The following is a 20,077-nucleotide window of genomic DNA, read 5'->3' on the forward strand; positions in this document are numbered from 1 at the left end:
ACCGAACTTTGGGCAATGATCGCTAACATAAATCAACTCATATTCCTTCTCTGATTTTGATTTTTTTACTACAAAGCGGTGATGGGCGTTCCGTTTCTGACAATCTCTGCACAGAGTATACCAATCACAACTGACTGGGTCATCTGACCAATCACCGCAGATTAGCGTCACGCAAAGGAGGGGTTTGGAAAAATTAGTCGTTGAACGAATCATTTGGGAGTCGGTGAGCAAATCAGGTAAACATAAATGCATATTATAAGATAACAAAAGTGTTTTTTGTCATTGCATGCATGTAAAACTGTTGTTGGGGACTCCCAAAACAATATTAGGAACATTTTAAATGCCATAATAGGTGCCCTTTAAATCAATATATTCAGAAGTGATATGATAGATGTGGGTGAGAAACAGAACAATATTTAACTACTTTTTTACAATAAATTTACACTTTTACCAGCCCTTCCTATGTGCATTCACGAGAGGACAGAGTTCTTCTTTTTCTGTTTTAAATAATATTTGCACATGTAAATCGGCAAATATGGAAGAACTCTCATGAACGTGCATAGGAGGGCCGTGTGAAAGGAGATTTATAGTAAAAAAAAAGGACTTAAATATTGATCTTTTTCTCACCCACACCAATCATATCACTTCTGAAGACATGGATTAACCCTTTCGTATGTACGATCAAACCGGTGTGATTATACTAGGCTGGGCTCAGACACGTACGATCAAACTAGTTTGATCTGCATTCGTACTGCTGTTTACCAGCAAAAGAGGGACTGAAACGATTATCATAATGAACCAGCGGCTCAAATAGTCTTTTCAACATCACAATATCTTTATTTTTTATGTTACAAACTTTCAAACAATCACGAAATAAAAGTTTAAAGCCTGCGCGCTGTTTTCTGACATCAAACAAAGAATATACAAACTAGTCAGTCAACTCAATCTTCTCCCATTACATCCGTCACTCATTCTAACCACTTCCGATGCTGGGAAAGTGGAAGAACTAGGCTTTTAGAACCTTCTATGCTTCTATCATGAACTCAGAATTCAATGTTGCATTGCATGTAATCAATATGGTGGTGCGCATAGCCGCAAGCGCATTTGCAATCACATCTTATCTATCATAATCAATCCTTATAAACATCTAAAAACCACATTATATGTTTGATAATATATAATATGATCTTCAGTGCACTTTCTGTGATATAATCTGTCCTCCAGTGCATCTGCTGTGAAGTGTAAGGTAAGATTTTTTTTTATTACAGCACACATCACAGAGAATCACACTGGGGGGGGGGGTCTGTCAGTACAGGAGAAACTCACGTGAGAAAAGGTTCAATCACTGGAGTTTTACTTTTATGCTTTTTGGACCTTCAATGTTCTGGCCACCATCAACTTGCATTGTATGGACCTACAGAGCTGAGATATTCTTCTGAAAATCTTTGTTTGTGTTCAGCAGAAGAAAGAAAGTCATAAACATCATTTTTGGGTGAACTATCCCTTAAACTGTGCATTTAAAAAATGTACTAGCATAACCTAAGAAATATTAGTAATGGAATAAAGAACAATGAGAATGAGTAGTAATGGAATATCTTTATACCATACATTTTATACAAGACATTATATTAAATACAACATTACATGCACATCCTAATTAGCTTGCGATTAATTGGTTTCTCTTACCTGTAGCAAGTGTTCAAATTGGTAAATGCACAGACCCAGTTCAGCCATACTGGGTTTAAACAACTCTCTAAGCCTGTACTCCTGCATTAGTCTAACAAACACACAGAAGGCCTCCTCCTCCGGCATCTACACACAAAATGAATGACAAATTGAGTTCATTCAAAGCTTTTGAAAACAGAGAAACAATATTCTTGGCTCACAAACATCTCTTTACATTAATTTCGTACGCATATTCAGTTCATTATAACAAAGCTGAAGTAGCAAACCTGCATCAGTAGTAATCCTACGATGAAGGCACTGCCCTGACAATATCCAACTTCACGATCAACCAGAGAATATGCCTAGGAGACCAACCAATAATGTTAGTCAAGTTTTTGATTCTTAGAATTAAACAGGCCATTGTTTTGCTGTGCCTTTACGAAACGCCCTCCTCCGCATTTGATCATCACAGTACAGTTCATCAAAGCTCTCAAGAATGGCACACAGATTTGCTGTCATGGTCAAATACATTTTTTATCTTCCCCATCCTTCAATAACATTCTCTTTGCAAAACCTGCATTATATTGACAGGATCACAAAACAATACAGGCTGAAATAAGCCACTCAAACTGTTACGATTAGACAGAAATGATCAGGGACCTTCAGCCCCACTTTTCTAACATTTGGTTTCTTCAGAAAAAAAATATATGCTATTTTTGCAGCTTAGTATTAATAAACTGTTTTGGACTGGAGGAGGCTGTACTTTCAGAATGGAGGAGTTCTGAAAGTACAATGAACTGTTATATCAAGATCAATAAGAAGGTTTTTTTGTTTATGAGAGTGAAAATGACTTTTTGTTCAGTTCTTGTTTCTATCTTATTGATCAGGAATATCCCGGGTTCAATACAAGTTCAGCTCAATCAACAGCATTTGTGGCACAATGTTGATTACCACAAAACATTATTTAGACTCATCCCTCATAAAAAAGGCAAATAACCTTAAAGTGATGCACTTACAATGGAAGTGAATGGGGCCAATACGTAAACCGTAAAATACTCACTGTTTCAAAAGTATAGCCACAAAATAATGCATAATAAATAATATGTTAACATGATTTTAGTGTGATAAAATCACTAACCTTTAATGTGTAAAGCTAAATCCAATTTTACAACTTAATTTCCAGGATGATGTAATGCCAAAAACACTAAAACCCTAAAACTGCCGTAAAAATGACAATGTAAATTTTTTTCAGAATTAACCTTTTCATGAGTATGGTCTAAAATCTCCTGCAGTGCCCCCCAGAGTGAGTTATTTCTGAGCGTGACACTGCACAGCCGGTAGAGGGGGCGGAGTGTATATGAGTAGTTTGTTGAGTTCTTGATTTCTTGTCATAAAAAAAATTAAAAACTTTATATACCATGGTAAACATATGAATAAACTAGTTATGTCTACTGTACCATATTAGTTGTATTTCTTTAATTTATATACAAAAATAAATGGACAAATAATATAAGGAGTACAGTTTGCCTGAAGAGTGTGTGTGTGTGTGTGTGTGTGTGTGTGTGTGTGTGTGTGTGTGTGTGTGTGTGTGTGTGTGTGTGTGTCAAACACTGAAAATGTTGATTTCTTGTGTTCCAATGTGTGGATTACTCATTTTCACCAACATGTAAAAAGGAAAAATGCGGGGATTTCACGCACTGTGAACACGGAATGTGCGGGGATACTTAAAATGTTGCAAAACATGTTAATCCCACTACGAAATTCATTAAGTGGGGTTTTTTCCTGCTATTTTCTACACATTGGTAATAGCTGCTGCTAAGACACTTGCACTGCTCCGAGGACAGTGCTAGGTGAGTGCGCTTGGTGTCTGCACGATCTTGCACGCGACTGTGCTTTGGCGTGTCCAGTACACTATGCATTTGCAAGATAAATATACTTGCGTTCGCTCCTCAGTTAGAAGACTTTGTTCTCTCCATGTAATATTTGTGCTCTCTCGCTTGTTGTTTGCTTGAACTAAATGTATACATGCAGCACTGTCCCGATCGGGCAAATGACAGTTCTAGCAACTGGCCTGAATCTCTCTCACACTGGCCCCGGGCCATCGGGAAGTCCTTATTGTCAAGCCCTGCTGTATGATTCAATATTTGTGCTAATATGAATGGCGTTTGTTCGGGCAAAGCTGTGTGTCGGCGCAAAAGCTGATTTGAATCTGGCAGCTTGTAACATAACTGGCTGCTGCAGAAACACATTTGTGTGATGTTCCTCTGTGGGGGCCGGTTATTAATGGTATGAAAGGGTTAAAGCAAGTGCTTTAATACAATTTTATGCTTACATATCTGCCTTAAAATCCTCCAAAAATTGGTCCCATTCGCTTTCATTGTAAGTGCCTCACTGTAACCTCGATTTGTGCTTTTTCTTTCCTTTTTTTTTTCTTTTGACTTGTTCCATCTCTGTCTTTCACAACGTCTTACCTTCATGACGTTAAACAGCACTTCCTGCCCCAGGCTGTCCTGGCCTTTAAAGAAGTCGTGTTCGGGATACGTACGGGCAATGTCTCTGCGTATGAGTTTCTCACAGGGAGATGACATCTTTAAGAGTTCAGAATACTGATTCTTCACTGGCATATCAGTGGCATTACATAACAGTTGCCAAACGATTGCTCTGAAATGATGAGGAATGCCTTTCCTTATTAGCTCCTGTGAAATGAGAATCATAAAAAAAAGACAAAAAGATGAGTATACAAGTTTCAGATGTTTTTCTTTTCATCATGTAGGGTTTTATAGGCTTAAAAGTGATAGTTTACCCCAAAAAATGCTAATTCTGTAACCATTCATTGAACTCATGTTGTTCAAAACCAGTAATACTTTCTTTCTTTCATGGAACGTGAGATGTTAGGCAGAATGTTTGGGACTAACAGCCTTAGACACCAATGACAATGGTGACTGAAATTCTGCTGAACATCTCCTTTTGTGTTCCATGGAGGAAAGAATGTCATACAGGTTTTTTTTAACTCCATGAGAGTTAGTACATTTTGACAGAATATTTATTGATGGGTGTGGGTACACATTTTGGGAATTGTCATTCAGGACCATATATTACCTTTAAAAGTTTGTCCTTTTTTCGTCTCCACTCGTCCCACTCGTTGACGATGCGTCCCCACAGGATCCAGGTGTCCTCTTCCAGATGGGACAGGTTAGAGGATGCAGATGAGCTTGACACCAAAGAGGAGCCACTATTTCTCCGAGATCCACTCATTGAACGCATTGACTTAGAATCTGCCTCTAACAACCTACATGCAAAATAAAAAATTGAGATTAACTGATGACACCCAAAATATGGCTATTTTTATTTGTCACCCATTTATTCATCCCCCAAGCAAACATAGTAAGTTTGATTGTGCGTTACGTGCCAAAGTTTATTACAAAAGGTTACAGGTTTGTTCAGTCCTGGAGATTCGTCTGACAGAAGTACAGAGAACATTTTAAAAAAATTCAACGACTGCATTTGTAGCCCTCTTAAACAGCCTATTTAAGTTCTACGTACAGCATCGGAACTGTTGCTTTTGTGGTTGCTAGGCAACCACCACAAATGATTAATAGTGAAAGCCTGTTACATCTCAGCTGTCACAGGAAGAGGAGCCTAACTGCTCTGGGTTTCACATATGGTACTCACAGGTCAAATGACAAACCATGCACAGCCCTCTTAAGCTTGCACAGAGAAGCCTTTGTCAAGGCGTAAAGTATTTCATGTACATAAGCATAAGGGATTACACACAACACCCTCCAATGTCCTCTAATGCATGGATGTTAAAAGAATAGCACCCATCTTGAAAATTCGGACATTATTTATTTCATTCATGTTGGTCCAAACCTCTATGCTGTTATGTTTACGTGGAGCTCAAAAGTAAAATTGTTTACCTTTTGTTTTACAACGACAGCTTATAGTGACAAGGGGCTCCAAATAGAAGCTTAAAGCAATGTTCCAGGTTCAATAGAAGTTAAGCTAAATTGACAGCATTAGTGGCATAATGTTGATTACCACAAACATTTATTTAGACTCATTCTTTTAAAAAAGGCAACAATCGAGGTTACAGTGAGGTCTTTACAATGGAAGTGAATGGGGCCAATAAAAGTGAACATGAGCATTTTTTGGAAGGTTTAAACAGAAATGTGAAGCTTTTCAAAGTTGTTTAAATTGTAATTTTAGATTTTAATTTGTAAATTAAATTTGTTTAAATTTAGTCATTGTATAGTAGTTTTAGGGTTTGTTGACATTACATTATCATTGTAATGGAGTTGTAAAATTGGCTATAACTTTACACAGAAAAGGTTTATAAGTGATTTCATCACACTAAAATCATGTTAAATCTAGGGCTGTCAATCGATATTTTTTTTTATCAAATTAATTACACGGTGTCGTGTAATTAATCGCATTTAATCGCATATACAAATATCTGAGAAAGCCCCTCATATAACAATAATTCAATATATAATTATGAAATAAATATACATAATTATTTAAAATATTTAAACATATATATATATATATATATATATATATATATATATATATATATATATATATATATATATATATATATATTAGGGCTGTCAATCGATTAAAAATTTTAATCAAATTAATTACATGGTGTCCCGATTAATTAATCACGATTAATTGCACATACAAATGTTTGATGAGAAAGCCCCTCATATAACAATAATTCAATACATAATGATGAAATAATTATACATAGTTATATTTAAATATAAAAATATTATATATATATATATATAAAATACAAAAATATTCAGATAATTAAAATGCATTTCATTCTTGTGGCAGAAGAGTTAATCATTGATAAGACAATACAAAAAGCGGCTTTAGAATACAATGTATTGTTTACTACCATATTATTGATCATAAGACAATCATTGGCATACAGTTCACAGCAATCCATTTCACAAGTGAATTTGTCAATCAGTTGGAGATGTATTATGAGGGCTTGTTTAAGGACCATCAATGCACACCTGCGTCAGACATGCTTTTGTAGCATCTCGGGTGCGTTGCGTCATAAACATCACATTTTTAGGTCACTGTGTCAAGTTAAATATAGTTTTAAACACTTGAGATCCCTTAGTTCAAATTTGCGCTCCAAGTTTTTTGAACGCAAGAACGTAATGCATGTTACTGTGTACGTGTTGTGTCTGCTGAAGGGTTGTTTTCTTCACTGTATAAACTGCGTGTTGCCATACAGCTGAAATTTGACTTACTGCCCTCTGGAGTAAACAGGTGGTACTACAAGCTTGCATTTCTCAGGAATCGTCCTTATTACGGTCCGGGGGCATTGCGATTAATTGCATTAATTTTCAATCAAATTAATCGCACTGAATTAACGCGTTAAAATGACAGCCCTAATTAAAACACATATACTTTATGACTTGTGGTTATACTTTTGAAAAAGTTAGTATTGGCCTCCATTTACTTCCATTGTAAGGGCCTTACTGGAACCTGGATTTTTGCTTTTTTTTTTTTAAGAAAAGGAGAAACGAGTCGAAATGAATTTTTGTGGTTATCAACATTATGCCACAAATGTTTTTGATAGAGCTTAACTTTTATTGAACCCGGAATATTCCTTTAACATACAGCAAGCGACTCATGCACTACATCATGCATATTTCAAGTCTTTTCAAGTCATACGATAGCTTTGTGTGAGGAACAGAACAAAACAATTATTTATTCACTGATAATATTCACCTCTGCCAAAGCCTGATAAAAAAAAAAAAAAAAAATAGAATGGATGCAAACGAGGCAAGACACAAGCTAGACATATGTACTCTGTATGTACCGCTTGCTACAAAGTATTTGCACTCTGTTCGCTCTCATCTACAACAAACAGAGCGCTCGATGCTCATGACTGTTTTCCCATTATGAGCCGAGGAGGAGCTTTGAAGCGTGCTGCACATGCAAAGTAAACTAGAGATCAACCGATATTAATTGTGGAGCGGAGGGGGGCGGGGCCGGGTCGGAATATCGCGCGCCCGGTCCCCAATCGGCCTGATGAGACGCGTGAGGGATAAAGGCGGCCGGTGACGATGGTTCGAGAGAGAGAGAATTACGGGCATGTCCGTCATGTGTGTTTATGTTTGTGCTTTTGGTTTAAGTTTAATTAAATTATCATTTATCGTGGACATGAACAAGCCGGTTCTCACCTCCTCCTTGCCCATCCTTTAACTGTGTTACATTGATATTTTAAAACCAATACTATAACGACTATTTGTATGTTTGCATATCCGATAACTGATATGCATTCCCTGGTTTTTTTATATATAAAATGTTTTATTTTACAGAGAAAATATTAAACAGAAAATAAATTTGCAGAAATGTTATATTACAATAATAATCACATACCATGTTGTTTATATAATTGTAACGGTTACCCTGTCTTGTCTCACTGTTGCCCTTGTTTGTAATTTTGTCACTTTTGTTATTCCTTAGTTTTCACTTTTGTCACCCTTGTACCTCCATAGTCTTCCTGTCAGCCCTCGTGTTCACGGTTTATTGCTTTCACCTGTCCCTCGTTAACTTGCCACTTGCCTCTGTTTCTTCCCTCGTTTTCTTGTTTGGTGTTCTGTTTGTTCATTGGCCCCTTAGTTCTATGTTCATGTATATATATATCCTGGTTTTTGTTTCAGTTCTTGTCTATCGTTGAATGTTGTTGTGCGTAGTTTATGCTCGCTCCCATGCCTGTGTTCCCGTGTTTCCAGTTCCTGTGTTTTCGTGTTTTGTTTTCATTTTGCCCATCGTGGTAGTTTTGTTTGTTCATGCCTGTTTGTTTCCGTTTTATCAATAAACCCGCATTTGGATCCTCATCCCTTGTCTGACTCCGACCTCATTCGTAACAATAATAATTACAACAACAACAATAATAATAGGTAGAATCATTTATCAACCTCTGATTTCAACCGGAGAACATACAGGTGAAACTCGAAAAATTAGAATATCGTGCAAAAGTTAATTAATTTCAGTAATTCAACTTAAAAGGTGAAACTAATATATTATATAGACTCATTACAAGCAAAGTAAGATATTTCAAGCCTTTATTTGATATAATTTTTATGATTATGGCTTACAGCTTATGAAAACCCCAAATTCAGAATCTCGGAAAATTAGAATATTACATGAAATCAATAAAAAAAAGGATTTTAAATACAGAAATGTCGGCCCTCTGAAAAGTATAATCATGCATATGTACTCAGTACTTGGTTTGGGCCCCTTTTGCATTAATTACTGCCTCAATGCGGCGTGGCATGGATGCTATCAGCCTGTGGCACTGCTGAGGTGTTATGGAAGACCAAGATGCTTCAATAGCGGCCTTCAGCTCTTCTGCATTGTTTGGTCTCATGTCTCTCATCTTCCTCTTGGCAATGCCCCATAGATTCTCTATGGGGTTCAGGTCAGGCAAGTTTGCTGGCCAATCAAGCACAGTAATACCATGGTCATTGAACCAGGTTTTGGTACTTTTGGCAGTGTGGGCAGGTGCCAAGTCCTGTTGGAAAATGAAGTCAGCATCTCCATAAAGCTTGTCTGCTGAAGGAAGCATGAAGTGCTCTAAAATGTCCCGGTAGACGGCTGCGTTGACTCTGGACTTAATAAAGCACAGTGGACCAACACCAGCCGATGACATGGCTCCCCAAACCAACACAGACTGTGGAAAATTCACACTGGACTTCAAGCATCTTGGATTGTGTGCCTCTCCATTCTTCCTCCAGACTCTGGGACCTTGGTTTCCAAATGAGATGCAAAATTTGCTCTCATCAGAAAAGAGATTGTTTGTTGTTCAGGAGCGGCTTGACAAGAGGAATACGACATTTGAAGCCCATGTCCAGGACCCGTCTGTGTGTGGTGGCTCTTGATGCAGTAACTCCAGCCTCAGTCCACTCCTTGTGAAGCTCCCCACACATTTGAATGGCCTTTTCCTGACAATCCTCTCCAGGCTACGGTCATCCCTGCTGCTTTTTCTTCCACACTTTTCCCTTCCACTTAACTTTCTATTAATGTGCTTTGATACAGCACTTTGAGAACATCCAACTTCTTTTGCAATTACCTTTTGAGGCTTTCCCTCCTTGTGGAGGGTGTCAATGATGGTTTTCTGCACAACTGTCAGGTCAGCAGTCTTCCCCATGATTGTGAATTCAACTGAACCAGACTGAGAGACCATTTAAAGGCACAGGAACCCTTTGCAGGTGTTTAGCTGATTAGAGTGTGACACTTTGAGCCTACAATACTGAACCTTTTCACAATATTCTAATTTTCTGAGATTCTGAATTTGGGGTTTTCATAAGCTGTAAGCCATAATCATCAAAATTATATCAAATAAAGGCTTGAAATATCTTACTTTGCTTGTAATGAATCTATATAATATGTTAGTTTCACCTTTTACGTTGAATTACTGAAATTAATGAACTTTTGCACAATATTCGAGTTTCACCTGTATATAAACGACAAGGGATTAATTGCAAGAATGTAATCCATTTTAAACTAGACCTACAGTTTAAACTTTTAGGTGTTGTTTAATAGGCTAAAGGCAAATATTTTGCTGGAATAAGTATAAATTCTCAGGAAAGTAAAAAACAACAAGTACATTGCCGTGACTACAGAGTCCATCCCGAATGACATGCTACCTGCCAATAATCTGATTATTGCTGTGAATAATCCGAGTATATGGAATAATTACATTAAGATGTTTACATGATTTGTGTGAACCTCTTCAATCCATTGTACATGCTACATGCCAATACTCTGATTATTGCAGTGAAATGGGATGTTTTAATGCTTTTTTATAAATATCACCAAAAAAATCTTGCTGCAAATGTGTATCTTTAAATACAGTTTGGAATAAAGTAAATTAGTTTTTTTAAACGATTTATTAAAAGAAACACTTCATAGGGGGCCTGGGTAGCTCGGTAGCTGAGTACTGACGCTGACTATCACCCCTGGAGTCACGAGTTTGAATCAAGGGCATGCTGAGTGACTCCAGCCAGGTCTCCTAAGCAACAAAATTGTGCCGGTTGCTAGGGAGGGTAGAGTCACATGGGGTAACCTCCTCATGGTCACGATTAGTGGTTCTCGCTCTCGGTGGATCGCGGAGAGTAGCATGAGTAGCACGACATGCTGGGATTCTCTGCGATGTCATGCACAATGAGCCACGTGATAAGATGCGTGGATTGACGGTCTCAGAAGTGGAGTCAACTGAAACTTGTCCTCCACCACCTGGACTGAGGTGAGTAACCGCACCACCACGAGGACCTACTAAGTAGTGGGAATTGGGCATTCCAAATTTGGGAGAAAAGGGGATACAAAATTTAAATATAAAAAAGAACCACTTCATAAGTGTAATTTAAGACTACACTGGATGCGCAGTCTCATTTGATTCACTAAAAAGAATCTGTTCATAAGAGTCATTGGTTTATCGGATTACACTGGTTGCTCTGTCTGTTTTGATTCACTAAAGAGAATCATTTGATTCACTAAAAAGAATCTGTTCATAAGAGTCATTTGTTTATCGGATTTCACTGGTTGCTCTGTCTGTTTTGATTCACTAAAGAGAATCGGTTCATACGAAATCTGTAGTTAAGCAGAACATTTTTAAATACAATTTTTAATTTGCAGGTATTGCCAAACTTGGCTTTGCCTGAAAGCACACTCCACCATTTCTCAACCAACACCTCGACAACCAACCCTCCAAATGCACAAAGGAAAATCAATTTGCCAAACTTATTGTTTATAAGTGTTAATAATAGTCGACTAGTTGGTGTAGAATGAGTACTTGATTAGTCAATAACTTGTGCACATCCCCACTAAAAACATTGTTAATTTATTTCTCATCAAATGATTGTTAACTTTTTTGTTTGATTAATTATTGCCATCATGCCCATTTTCCATATCAGCTTCATCATTGTTAACGAACTAAAAAAGTTTTTTCAGTAATTTAGTTTAAGAGATTAACACTGCTTGAAATAATGCAAGATGTAGGGAGTCTAGAGACTGCATTTATGGTGATTTGTTTGTTGTTGTTGTTTTTAGCTTGACAGTTGCGTAAATCTTAAAAAAAAACTCTTGGAAAATAACAGTATACTGGTTTGGAACAACAAGATATAAATATTCCTTTAATTCATGTCATCGCTGCACTCTTTGCATTCATGTTGCTTTTGTTCTACCTGTTCTGTTCCTCCAGTTTAGCCAGAAGCTCGAGCTCATCTGGACTAAGGTTTTCTGAGTCAGCTGGGGAAGCTGCCGTGGCTGACAGCACTGCATCATGGGAACTGGAGTCTGGACTGAGCACTGGACTGCCAACAAAAGTTGGGTCAGTTTCCAACCCCGGAGGTGATGAGAGGTCCTCCAGTTGAACAGAACCTACCACCCCTCCCTCTCTTTCTGGACTACTGCTAGGGCTTGACATGGCTGAGGAACCAAGGCCAACGTTGAGGAGCCCTAGCCAAGAAATGTCAAACAGAAAGGTAGGAAGTGGGAGGATGCTGGATGTGTCTCACAGGGTTGACGCTGTGGACGTGAACAGGCCTCCTTGATGATGGAGTGTGTTTCAGGCCTGGTTTAGTCTGTGGAAATTAGAAAATAAATATCAGAACATATGCTCATATAAAACACGTCAATCAATAATATAAATATTTTTGATAGCCTTTTGACAATAGAGCACAATAGCTCCCACCCATTTAAAAAAATCCTTAAAAAAAGAGTTCTAAGCCATAAATCAACCCAACCAGCATTGAGGTGAATCTAACATTACAAACTTTGATTTGAAACAAAAAAATAAAAAGTACAAGACAGTGTTCTTGCCATCTTTCATAAGGGGAGAACCTTCCCATGAAGCATTGTGAATGATGCAATCAGACATATACAAATATAAATATAGTTTGAGAGTCTATGTTGACCGACTCTATTGCGTCAGTGGGCAGTCGCAATACAGCTCTTTTGCCGTGGGTTTGTTAATCTTTTTTTCCAGTAGCACAGGTAGATCTTAATCAGATATCTTGAACTCAGAACTGAAATATGAAAGAAAATTGTCATCTTTAAGCAATAATGTATTAAATCTCCAATGCTTATTACGTTTTGGGTGACCTTCCACAAGTATATCTAGTACAACTGCAGCATGATTGGAAACAACAATATTATCTATAGTACAGCGGGAGACAGATTGCATCATTGTACTCTGAATAAAAAAAACAATAGTTTCTGGTATGACATTTATGAGGGGGCAAGTAAAAAGTAAATCCTGTTTGCAAAGGATTGAGAGTATGCCAGACATCTAAATATCCTAACTCCTCACATTAAGTGGATAAAGTTTTAGACTGCTTAGTGAGAATGGATTTCTTGGCATGGGGTTAGGGCATCCAGTAGGGGATTCATCAAACAATTAAAATTCCCCCCTATAATCACAGTACCGAAAGCGGTATCTAGCAAATCCGAGAAAGCTTTCAAGAGAAACTCATGGAAAAAATTGGGGGGTACAGTATAAAAGTGTTATCTCCTCCCTGTACAATGTCCCTTTAACTATAATATAACAGTCACGCTTAACCTTAACACTGTTTGAAATCTTGAGGGTAGACTTTTGTTAACAAGGATGGCTACTACTCGATGTAATGGATGAGAAGTAAATTTGACCAATCCATTTATGCCTAAGATTAGAGCTTCTGTAGTTTAAATGGGTTTCCTGCAGCAGGGCCAAACCAATACAATTACTCAGCCGGCAAAAGCCTTCCGAATTTTGAGTTGTCCGTGCAAACCCCTTACATTCCATGTAGAAACTCTTAGATTATTAAGGACAATTTATGCATCATTTTACATATTAATGCATCAAAAGATCTGAAAAGATAAAAGTATAAACATATAATGAAGCTCTCCCTTTATGCAATCTCCAGATTTGAAATTTTACATAGAATAAAAGTACAAGTGTGCCTGGGCAATAGAACAAACAATAGAACTCGAAAACCAAAAGAAACAAAAAAATAAAGAGAAATAACAGAGAAAAGAAAAGGAGGCATTTTCCCTTATCGTAAAGGGAACAAAATCCCACAAAGTACTCTTCTTCTGCGCAGACAAAAAGTGGGTAACCCTCTTTCTCAATCTCCAGATGTGAAGAAAAGGCACCTGCCAAAAAAAAAACAACAAACTTCCAGAAACAACCCAGTCAGGATGTACACATGCATACTCGTACTGTCCAGACCGCTTAGAAATAAGAAGGAATAATAAACACAGAATGGCAAAAAACTAATGAAAAAAATCAAGTCACCACTTCAACACTGTTTAGGCACTTTGTAGATTAATTTGTCCATCAGAGGCCTGTCCGTAGGTGAATTGTTAGCTGCCGAAGCCACAGATTGTGCATGTTTATCTGGCCCCACAATAAACTCGAGACCACTGTTGGTGTGTCAAAAACGTTGGTAGTATTTCCAACTGTAACTCACAGCCTAGTGGGATACAACATAGCATAACAGGCTCCGACCTCCTGCAGACAATGTTTAACTGGACCAAATTCCCTGCACCTCCAAAGCACTGAAGCGGAGAAATCTTGATAGAAAGACACCTTACTGTTCTCACACATTTACCATCCATAGACACCTTTCTGATTGCATTAAGTATCCTCTGCCCATCTCCGAAGTTATGCAAGTGCACTACCAGCAGCCTGGGCCTCTCCTTGACTCCCTTGATGGTTTGGGAGCTAGAGTGTGGTGTGCTCTTTCTATTTTGATATGGCCTCCCTTGGTCTGCAGCTAAAGGAATGAAGGGATCAATTTTTGAAGAAAAGTCGCAGTGTTATTACACTCTGTCCCTTCTGATAAGCACTACAATAGAAATATTTTTGCGCCGTCTTCTGTTCTCCAGATCATTAATGTGTTCGGTAAGTGAGGCAACTTGGTTAAAACACGGGCCTGAGTGTTTTCGGATAATTCCACCATCGAAGCTGTTGATTCCAGAAAAATAATACTACAGTCACATAACCGAGGCCATCGAGTTGCGTCTTTATTATGTGAAAACTAAAGTATAATTAGCTGTTACTCCCTAGCCGCCATCTTGCCTCCTCGCAATTTTGTTTTATAATGTCGATGTTAATTTTCTTCCTATTGAGTTTGCTGAATTTGAGGGGGTGCATGATGTTAGCCAATAATAACAGTTGTTTACATTGAAGTTTTAAGGAGGCTCTTAGGTGACAACCGATTGTTTATGTTTTCATGCACAAAAAAAAAACCTTTCATAACATTAACATGGGACCTCAGGGAAGATAATATTATTAAAAAATTATTAAAAAAGCACTTCATGAGCACTTCTTAAAGCTATATTTAATTTTCTGTCCAATAAATTAACTTGTAACACATGTTCAGTACATCCCACATCATTTTATTTAACAGACAAAATGTCAGATTTACACTTTTTCATTTTAGATGAGTATTGTGGAGTTTTGAGAAGACTGAGTGATATTACGCATGTAGCCTATTCCTGCTCTAAATTCATGTTGATGCAACGTGGGTTACACACAAGCTCGTTATGCATGCACAAGTTTAATGATTATGCACATACAATTTTAAAGTTGTAAATATATCAGGATTTTTTTTTATTATATATATCTAAAACATGGAAGCATAAAACATGGGTAAAATAACAAATATTTAATATTTTTAGTGTTTTAACTTTCCACAGTTGTGTTTCATACCACCTGGGGGCGCTTCGCTAACCACCAGTGGTACACGTACAACAATTTGAGAACCAATGACATAGATAATGAAAATTACACATTGGGATTAGCTTTTATCGATATTCAAACGAGCTGGAAGCCTCATCCGTCCCAGAGCCAGCGTTGCCAGCCTCATCTGTCCCAGAGCCAGTGTTGCCAACTTCGGCCATCCGGAGGAGGAGGAAGAGAAGAAAGGCTTCTGTTCCCCCGTTTCTGCCTGTACTCTCTTCCACGGCTCAGCCTTCTGCGGCTTCGCCCCCAGAGTCTTCCACGGCTCCACCTTCCGCAGCTCCGCCCCCAGAGCCTTCCACGGCTCCGCCTTCCACGGCTCCACCCCCGGTGCCTTCCACGGCTCTGCCTTCCTGACCCTGCCTCGGCCCTACGGCCACCTCCCAGGCCTCCTGACCCTTTCTAATCCCTGCAGCCATCTCTCAGGCCTCCTGTTCCTGCTCTGTAGCCACCTTCTAAGCCTTCTCACCCTGATCTGCTCTGGTCTCCTTGGTCTCCTGGCCATCCGCCTAATCTGCTCTGGTCTCCTTGGTCTCCTGGCCGTCTGCCTGATCTGCTCTGGTCCCCTTGGTCTCCTGGCCCTCAGCCTGATCTGCTCTGGTCTCCTGGTCGTCCACCTGATCTGCTCTGGTCCCCTTGGTCTCCTGGCCTTTTGCCTGATTTGCTCTGGTCCCCTTGGTCTCCTGGCCCTCAGCCTGATCTGCTCTGGTCTCCTGGTCGTCCACCTGATCTGCTCTGGTCCCCTTGGTCTCCTGGTCTTCCGCCTAATCTGTTCTGGTCCCCTTGGTCTCCTGGCCCTCCGCTTGATCTGCTCTGGTCTCCTTGGACTCTTGGCCATCCGCCTGATCTGCTCTGGTCCCCATTGTCTCCTGGCCATCCGCCAGATCTGCTTTAGTCTCCTTGGTCTCCTGGCCTTGTCTTGATATTGTAGCTGGTCGGATAATAATGTTCCAGACGTATTTAATATAATCAACATAAATACAGTCTCCTCTAGCACTCTATGGATTATAGGTCCAACAGGTGCTGTACACTGTTCTGTAGCCATGCTGTAAAATGTTGTGAAAAGCTTCAGCAAAATCAGATATTACGTGGTTAAATACAATGTAAACGTAACTATGTCATGGCTTACCTAAAGCAATAATGACACCACGATCCATGACAACTCAGGACCCACTGCAGCCAAATAAGGTACACTTCCTTTGTGCACACTCATAATATCGGTGCTTAAATCACTACTACACAACACAATCACTGGTGAGTGACATCTGTTTATTTAAAAGCCAGTGGCTGTAACAAGAAATGTTTTAGTTGCATAGCACAAAATTTGGTTGCATATGCTAGTGATTTACTCACAATGCAGAGGCCTGATCCTGAGAAAACAGAATATTAGAGCAACAAGGTCTGATAAACAAGCCCAGAACATGCCACAGGCATCTTCCTCTAACACACATACACAAACCCATCATTCTACCCATATGAGAGAGAACATAAAAATAACCCACAGCTAAAAATACAAGCCTAGAGGAAACCCATTTTCAACAAAGTAAACACACATTGCGAACAACGGCAGTATTCACATCAGAGGAACTGACCAATCAAAAAACCATTAAAGAGCGCATTAATCTAATCTCCCCTGACCGAGAAAACACACACACACACGCAAGCTCACATCTCTGGCCAGATGACACTGCAGCCACAGCCAAACACAATAGCAGCATCCTGAACATAAGGAAGGACAAAAAGCATCAGCAGAGCTTAATGCCATCATTATCAATTTTTTAATCAGTACAAGGATGTGCAAAACTACTAGGGCTGACTAAACAGCAAATAAAACAAAACAAAATGTAAAAAAAATAAATATGAAATAATCTACTGAACTTCACTAATCGACTTGTCATTCCTAATTCAGCTTCGAGTAATTTTTTCCCCATTTTGACCCAAGATCATAATCACGGAGGGATTATGCCACTTTCTCAATTCACGTTGGAGTATCATGCAGATGGACAAACAGAAGCTTTTAAAATAACAAATTTGGTCACTCATCTCAAGGAAATACAGCAACTTGTAAATTGCAACTTGTTACAGTAGCAAGTGGTCTCTAAACAGACAAATGCAGGATCTCTGTGACTCAACCACATAGTAGATCTACACTCACTCACAACTCTCTATGATGAGAGTTTTTAAACCTTGTCCTTAAATGTGAGGGTGTTCATAAAATAATTCTCAGACATGTCAAAACAGCTTCAGAAAATATTTCCTGGTATGTGCCCATTCAGATTTACTGTCATATAAACTATTTAAACTGTCTCCAGTTCAGTCCACGAACCATCAGAATGGATATAAATGGGGAACTTCATTAAGCGCACACCGATACATTTCACACACACACACACACACATACACATAGAGAGAGAGAGATGCAAAGGCCTTCCCTTCGCTATTGGTAATGGCATGGACAAACTGTGTTTTTCACTGATTACAATAACACCACTGTGTGTTTGCTATATCTCTCTCTTTCTCCTCCTGACGAGCAGCACAAGTGCGGTTATTGTAGCTCTTAGCACAGTGTCAATCACATAGGCTACCCCTCCCCCACAAGCGTTTCAATCCTAAAACCTCCAAAACTTAATCTGTGTCTGTCTGTTGGTCCCTTTGACTGTTACAATCACAATTCGTATAACCTTTAAAATATGTACCGTATATAACACCGGTGATGCTCCTAAATTGACCAATGTACCGTACAAAATTACAGTACATCTGGAAAGTATTCACAGTGCTTCACTTTTTCCACATTTTGTTATGTTACAGCCTTATTCCAAAATGGATTAAATTAATTATTTTCCTCAAAATTCTACAAATAATACCCCATAATGACAACGTCTTTGCAAATTTATTAAAAATAAAATAAAATAAAAAAATCACATGTACATAAGTATTCACAGCCTTTGCTCAATACTTTGTTGAAGCACCTTTGGCACCAATTACAGCCTAAAGTCTTTTTTTGTATGATGCTACAAGCTTGGCACAACTATTTTTGGGCAGTTTCTCCCATTCTTCTTTGCAGGACCTCTCAAGCTCCATCAGATTGGATGGGGAGCGTCAGTGCACAGCCATTTTCAAATCTCTGCAGATTCTCTGTTCAATCAGGTTCAAGTCTGGGCTCTGGCTGGGCCACTCAAGGACATTCACAGAGTTGTTATCTTGGCTGTGTGCTTAGGGTCGTGTCCTGTTGGAAGATGAACCTTCGCCCCAGTCTGAGTTTCAGAGCGCTCTGGAGCAGGTTTTCATCAAGGATGTATCTGTACATTGCTGCATTCATCTTTCCATTGATCCTGACTAGTCTTGATGCTGCCACCACCATGCTTCACTGTAGGGATGGTATTGGCCAGGTGATGAGCGGTGCCTGGTTTCCTCCAAATATGATGCTTGCCATTCAGGCCAAAGAGTTCAATATTTGTTTCATCAGACCAGATAATTTTGTTTCTCATGGTCTGAAAGTCCTTCAGGTGCGTTTTAGCAAACTCCAGGCAGGCTATCATGTGCCTTTTACTGAGGAGTGGCTTCTGTCTGGCCACCCTACCATACAGGCCTGATTGGTGGAGTGCTGCAGAGATGGTTGTTCTTCTGGAAGGTTCTCCTCTCTCCACAGAGAAACACTGGAGCTCTGTCAGAGTGACCATCGGGTTCTTGGTCGCCTCCCTGACTAAGGCCCTTCTCCCACGATCGCTCAGTTTTGCCATTTACGGATGATGGAGACCACTGTGCTCATTGGGACCTTCAATGCTGCAGAAATTTTTCTGTACCCTTACCCAGATTTGTACCTCGATACAATCCTGTCTCAGAGGTCTACAGACAATTCCTGGGACTTCATGGCTTGGTTTGTGCTCTGACATGCACCGTTAACTGTGGGACCTTATATAGACAGGTGTGTGCCTTTCTAAATCATGTCCAATCAACTGAATTTACCACAGGTGGACTCCAATCAAGTTGTAGAAACATCTCAAATGATGATCAGTGGAAACAGGATGCCCCTGAGCTCAATTTTGAGTGTCATGGCAAAGGCTGTGAATATTTCTGTACATGGGATTCGTTTTTTTATTTTTAATAAATTTGAAAAGATTTCAAACAAACTTCTTTCACGTTGTCACTATGGGGTATTGTTTGTAGAATTTTGAGGAGAATAAAGAATTTAATCCATTTTTGGAATAAGGCTGTAACATAACAAAATGTTGCGTTGTGAATACTTTCCGGATGCACTGTATCCTGACATGTTCATCATAATATCATCAACAATATTATTAAATATTTAAATATCTAGACTTCCATCTATGCATTAGTATTAACATTTTAACTTCTATTGTTATTGTTCAAAGCAAATGTCACAAGATTTGAGACTAAACTCAGATAGCACATGTGCAGATGTCCGTTTCAGAGTATTGGTAACATTTTATAATGAGGTTACATAGTAAACATCAAGTAAGTAACAATGAACAATACTTTTACAGCATGTATTAATCTTGGTTAATGTTAAATTTAGGGCTGTCATTTTAAATGTTTTAAACCCATTTTATCATCGTTACATTGGCTTCCTGTTAAATTTCATATGAATTTTAAAATTCTGTTTACTACAAAGCATTGAATGTTCTAGCTCCACAG

At 38.8% G+C, this 20,077-nt stretch overlaps 1 protein-coding gene across 1 annotated transcript in view; it reads right to left on the bottom strand.

The window, feature by feature from the left end:
• LOC127644272 (EVI5-like protein) overlaps positions 1-20,077 on the bottom strand; it is a 75,316-nt gene that overhangs the window by 38,470 nt on the left and 16,769 nt on the right. The window contains exons 2-6 of the mRNA XM_052127384.1: positions 11,883-12,281; positions 4,765-4,954; positions 4,137-4,361; positions 1,953-2,027; positions 1,687-1,812 (exon numbers count right to left, since the gene is read on the bottom strand). Of these exons, the coding sequence (XP_051983344.1) occupies positions 1,687-1,812; positions 1,953-2,027; positions 4,137-4,361; positions 4,765-4,954; positions 11,883-12,124 (858 nt within the window). The 5' untranslated portion in view covers positions 12,125-12,281. The remainder of the gene's footprint in view (positions 1-1,686; positions 1,813-1,952; positions 2,028-4,136; positions 4,362-4,764; positions 4,955-11,882; positions 12,282-20,077) is intronic.

This window comes from Xyrauchen texanus, chromosome 5, assembly GCF_025860055.1.
Source record: "Xyrauchen texanus isolate HMW12.3.18 chromosome 5, RBS_HiC_50CHRs, whole genome shotgun sequence".
NCBI lineage: Eukaryota > Metazoa > Chordata > Actinopteri > Cypriniformes > Catostomidae > Xyrauchen > Xyrauchen texanus.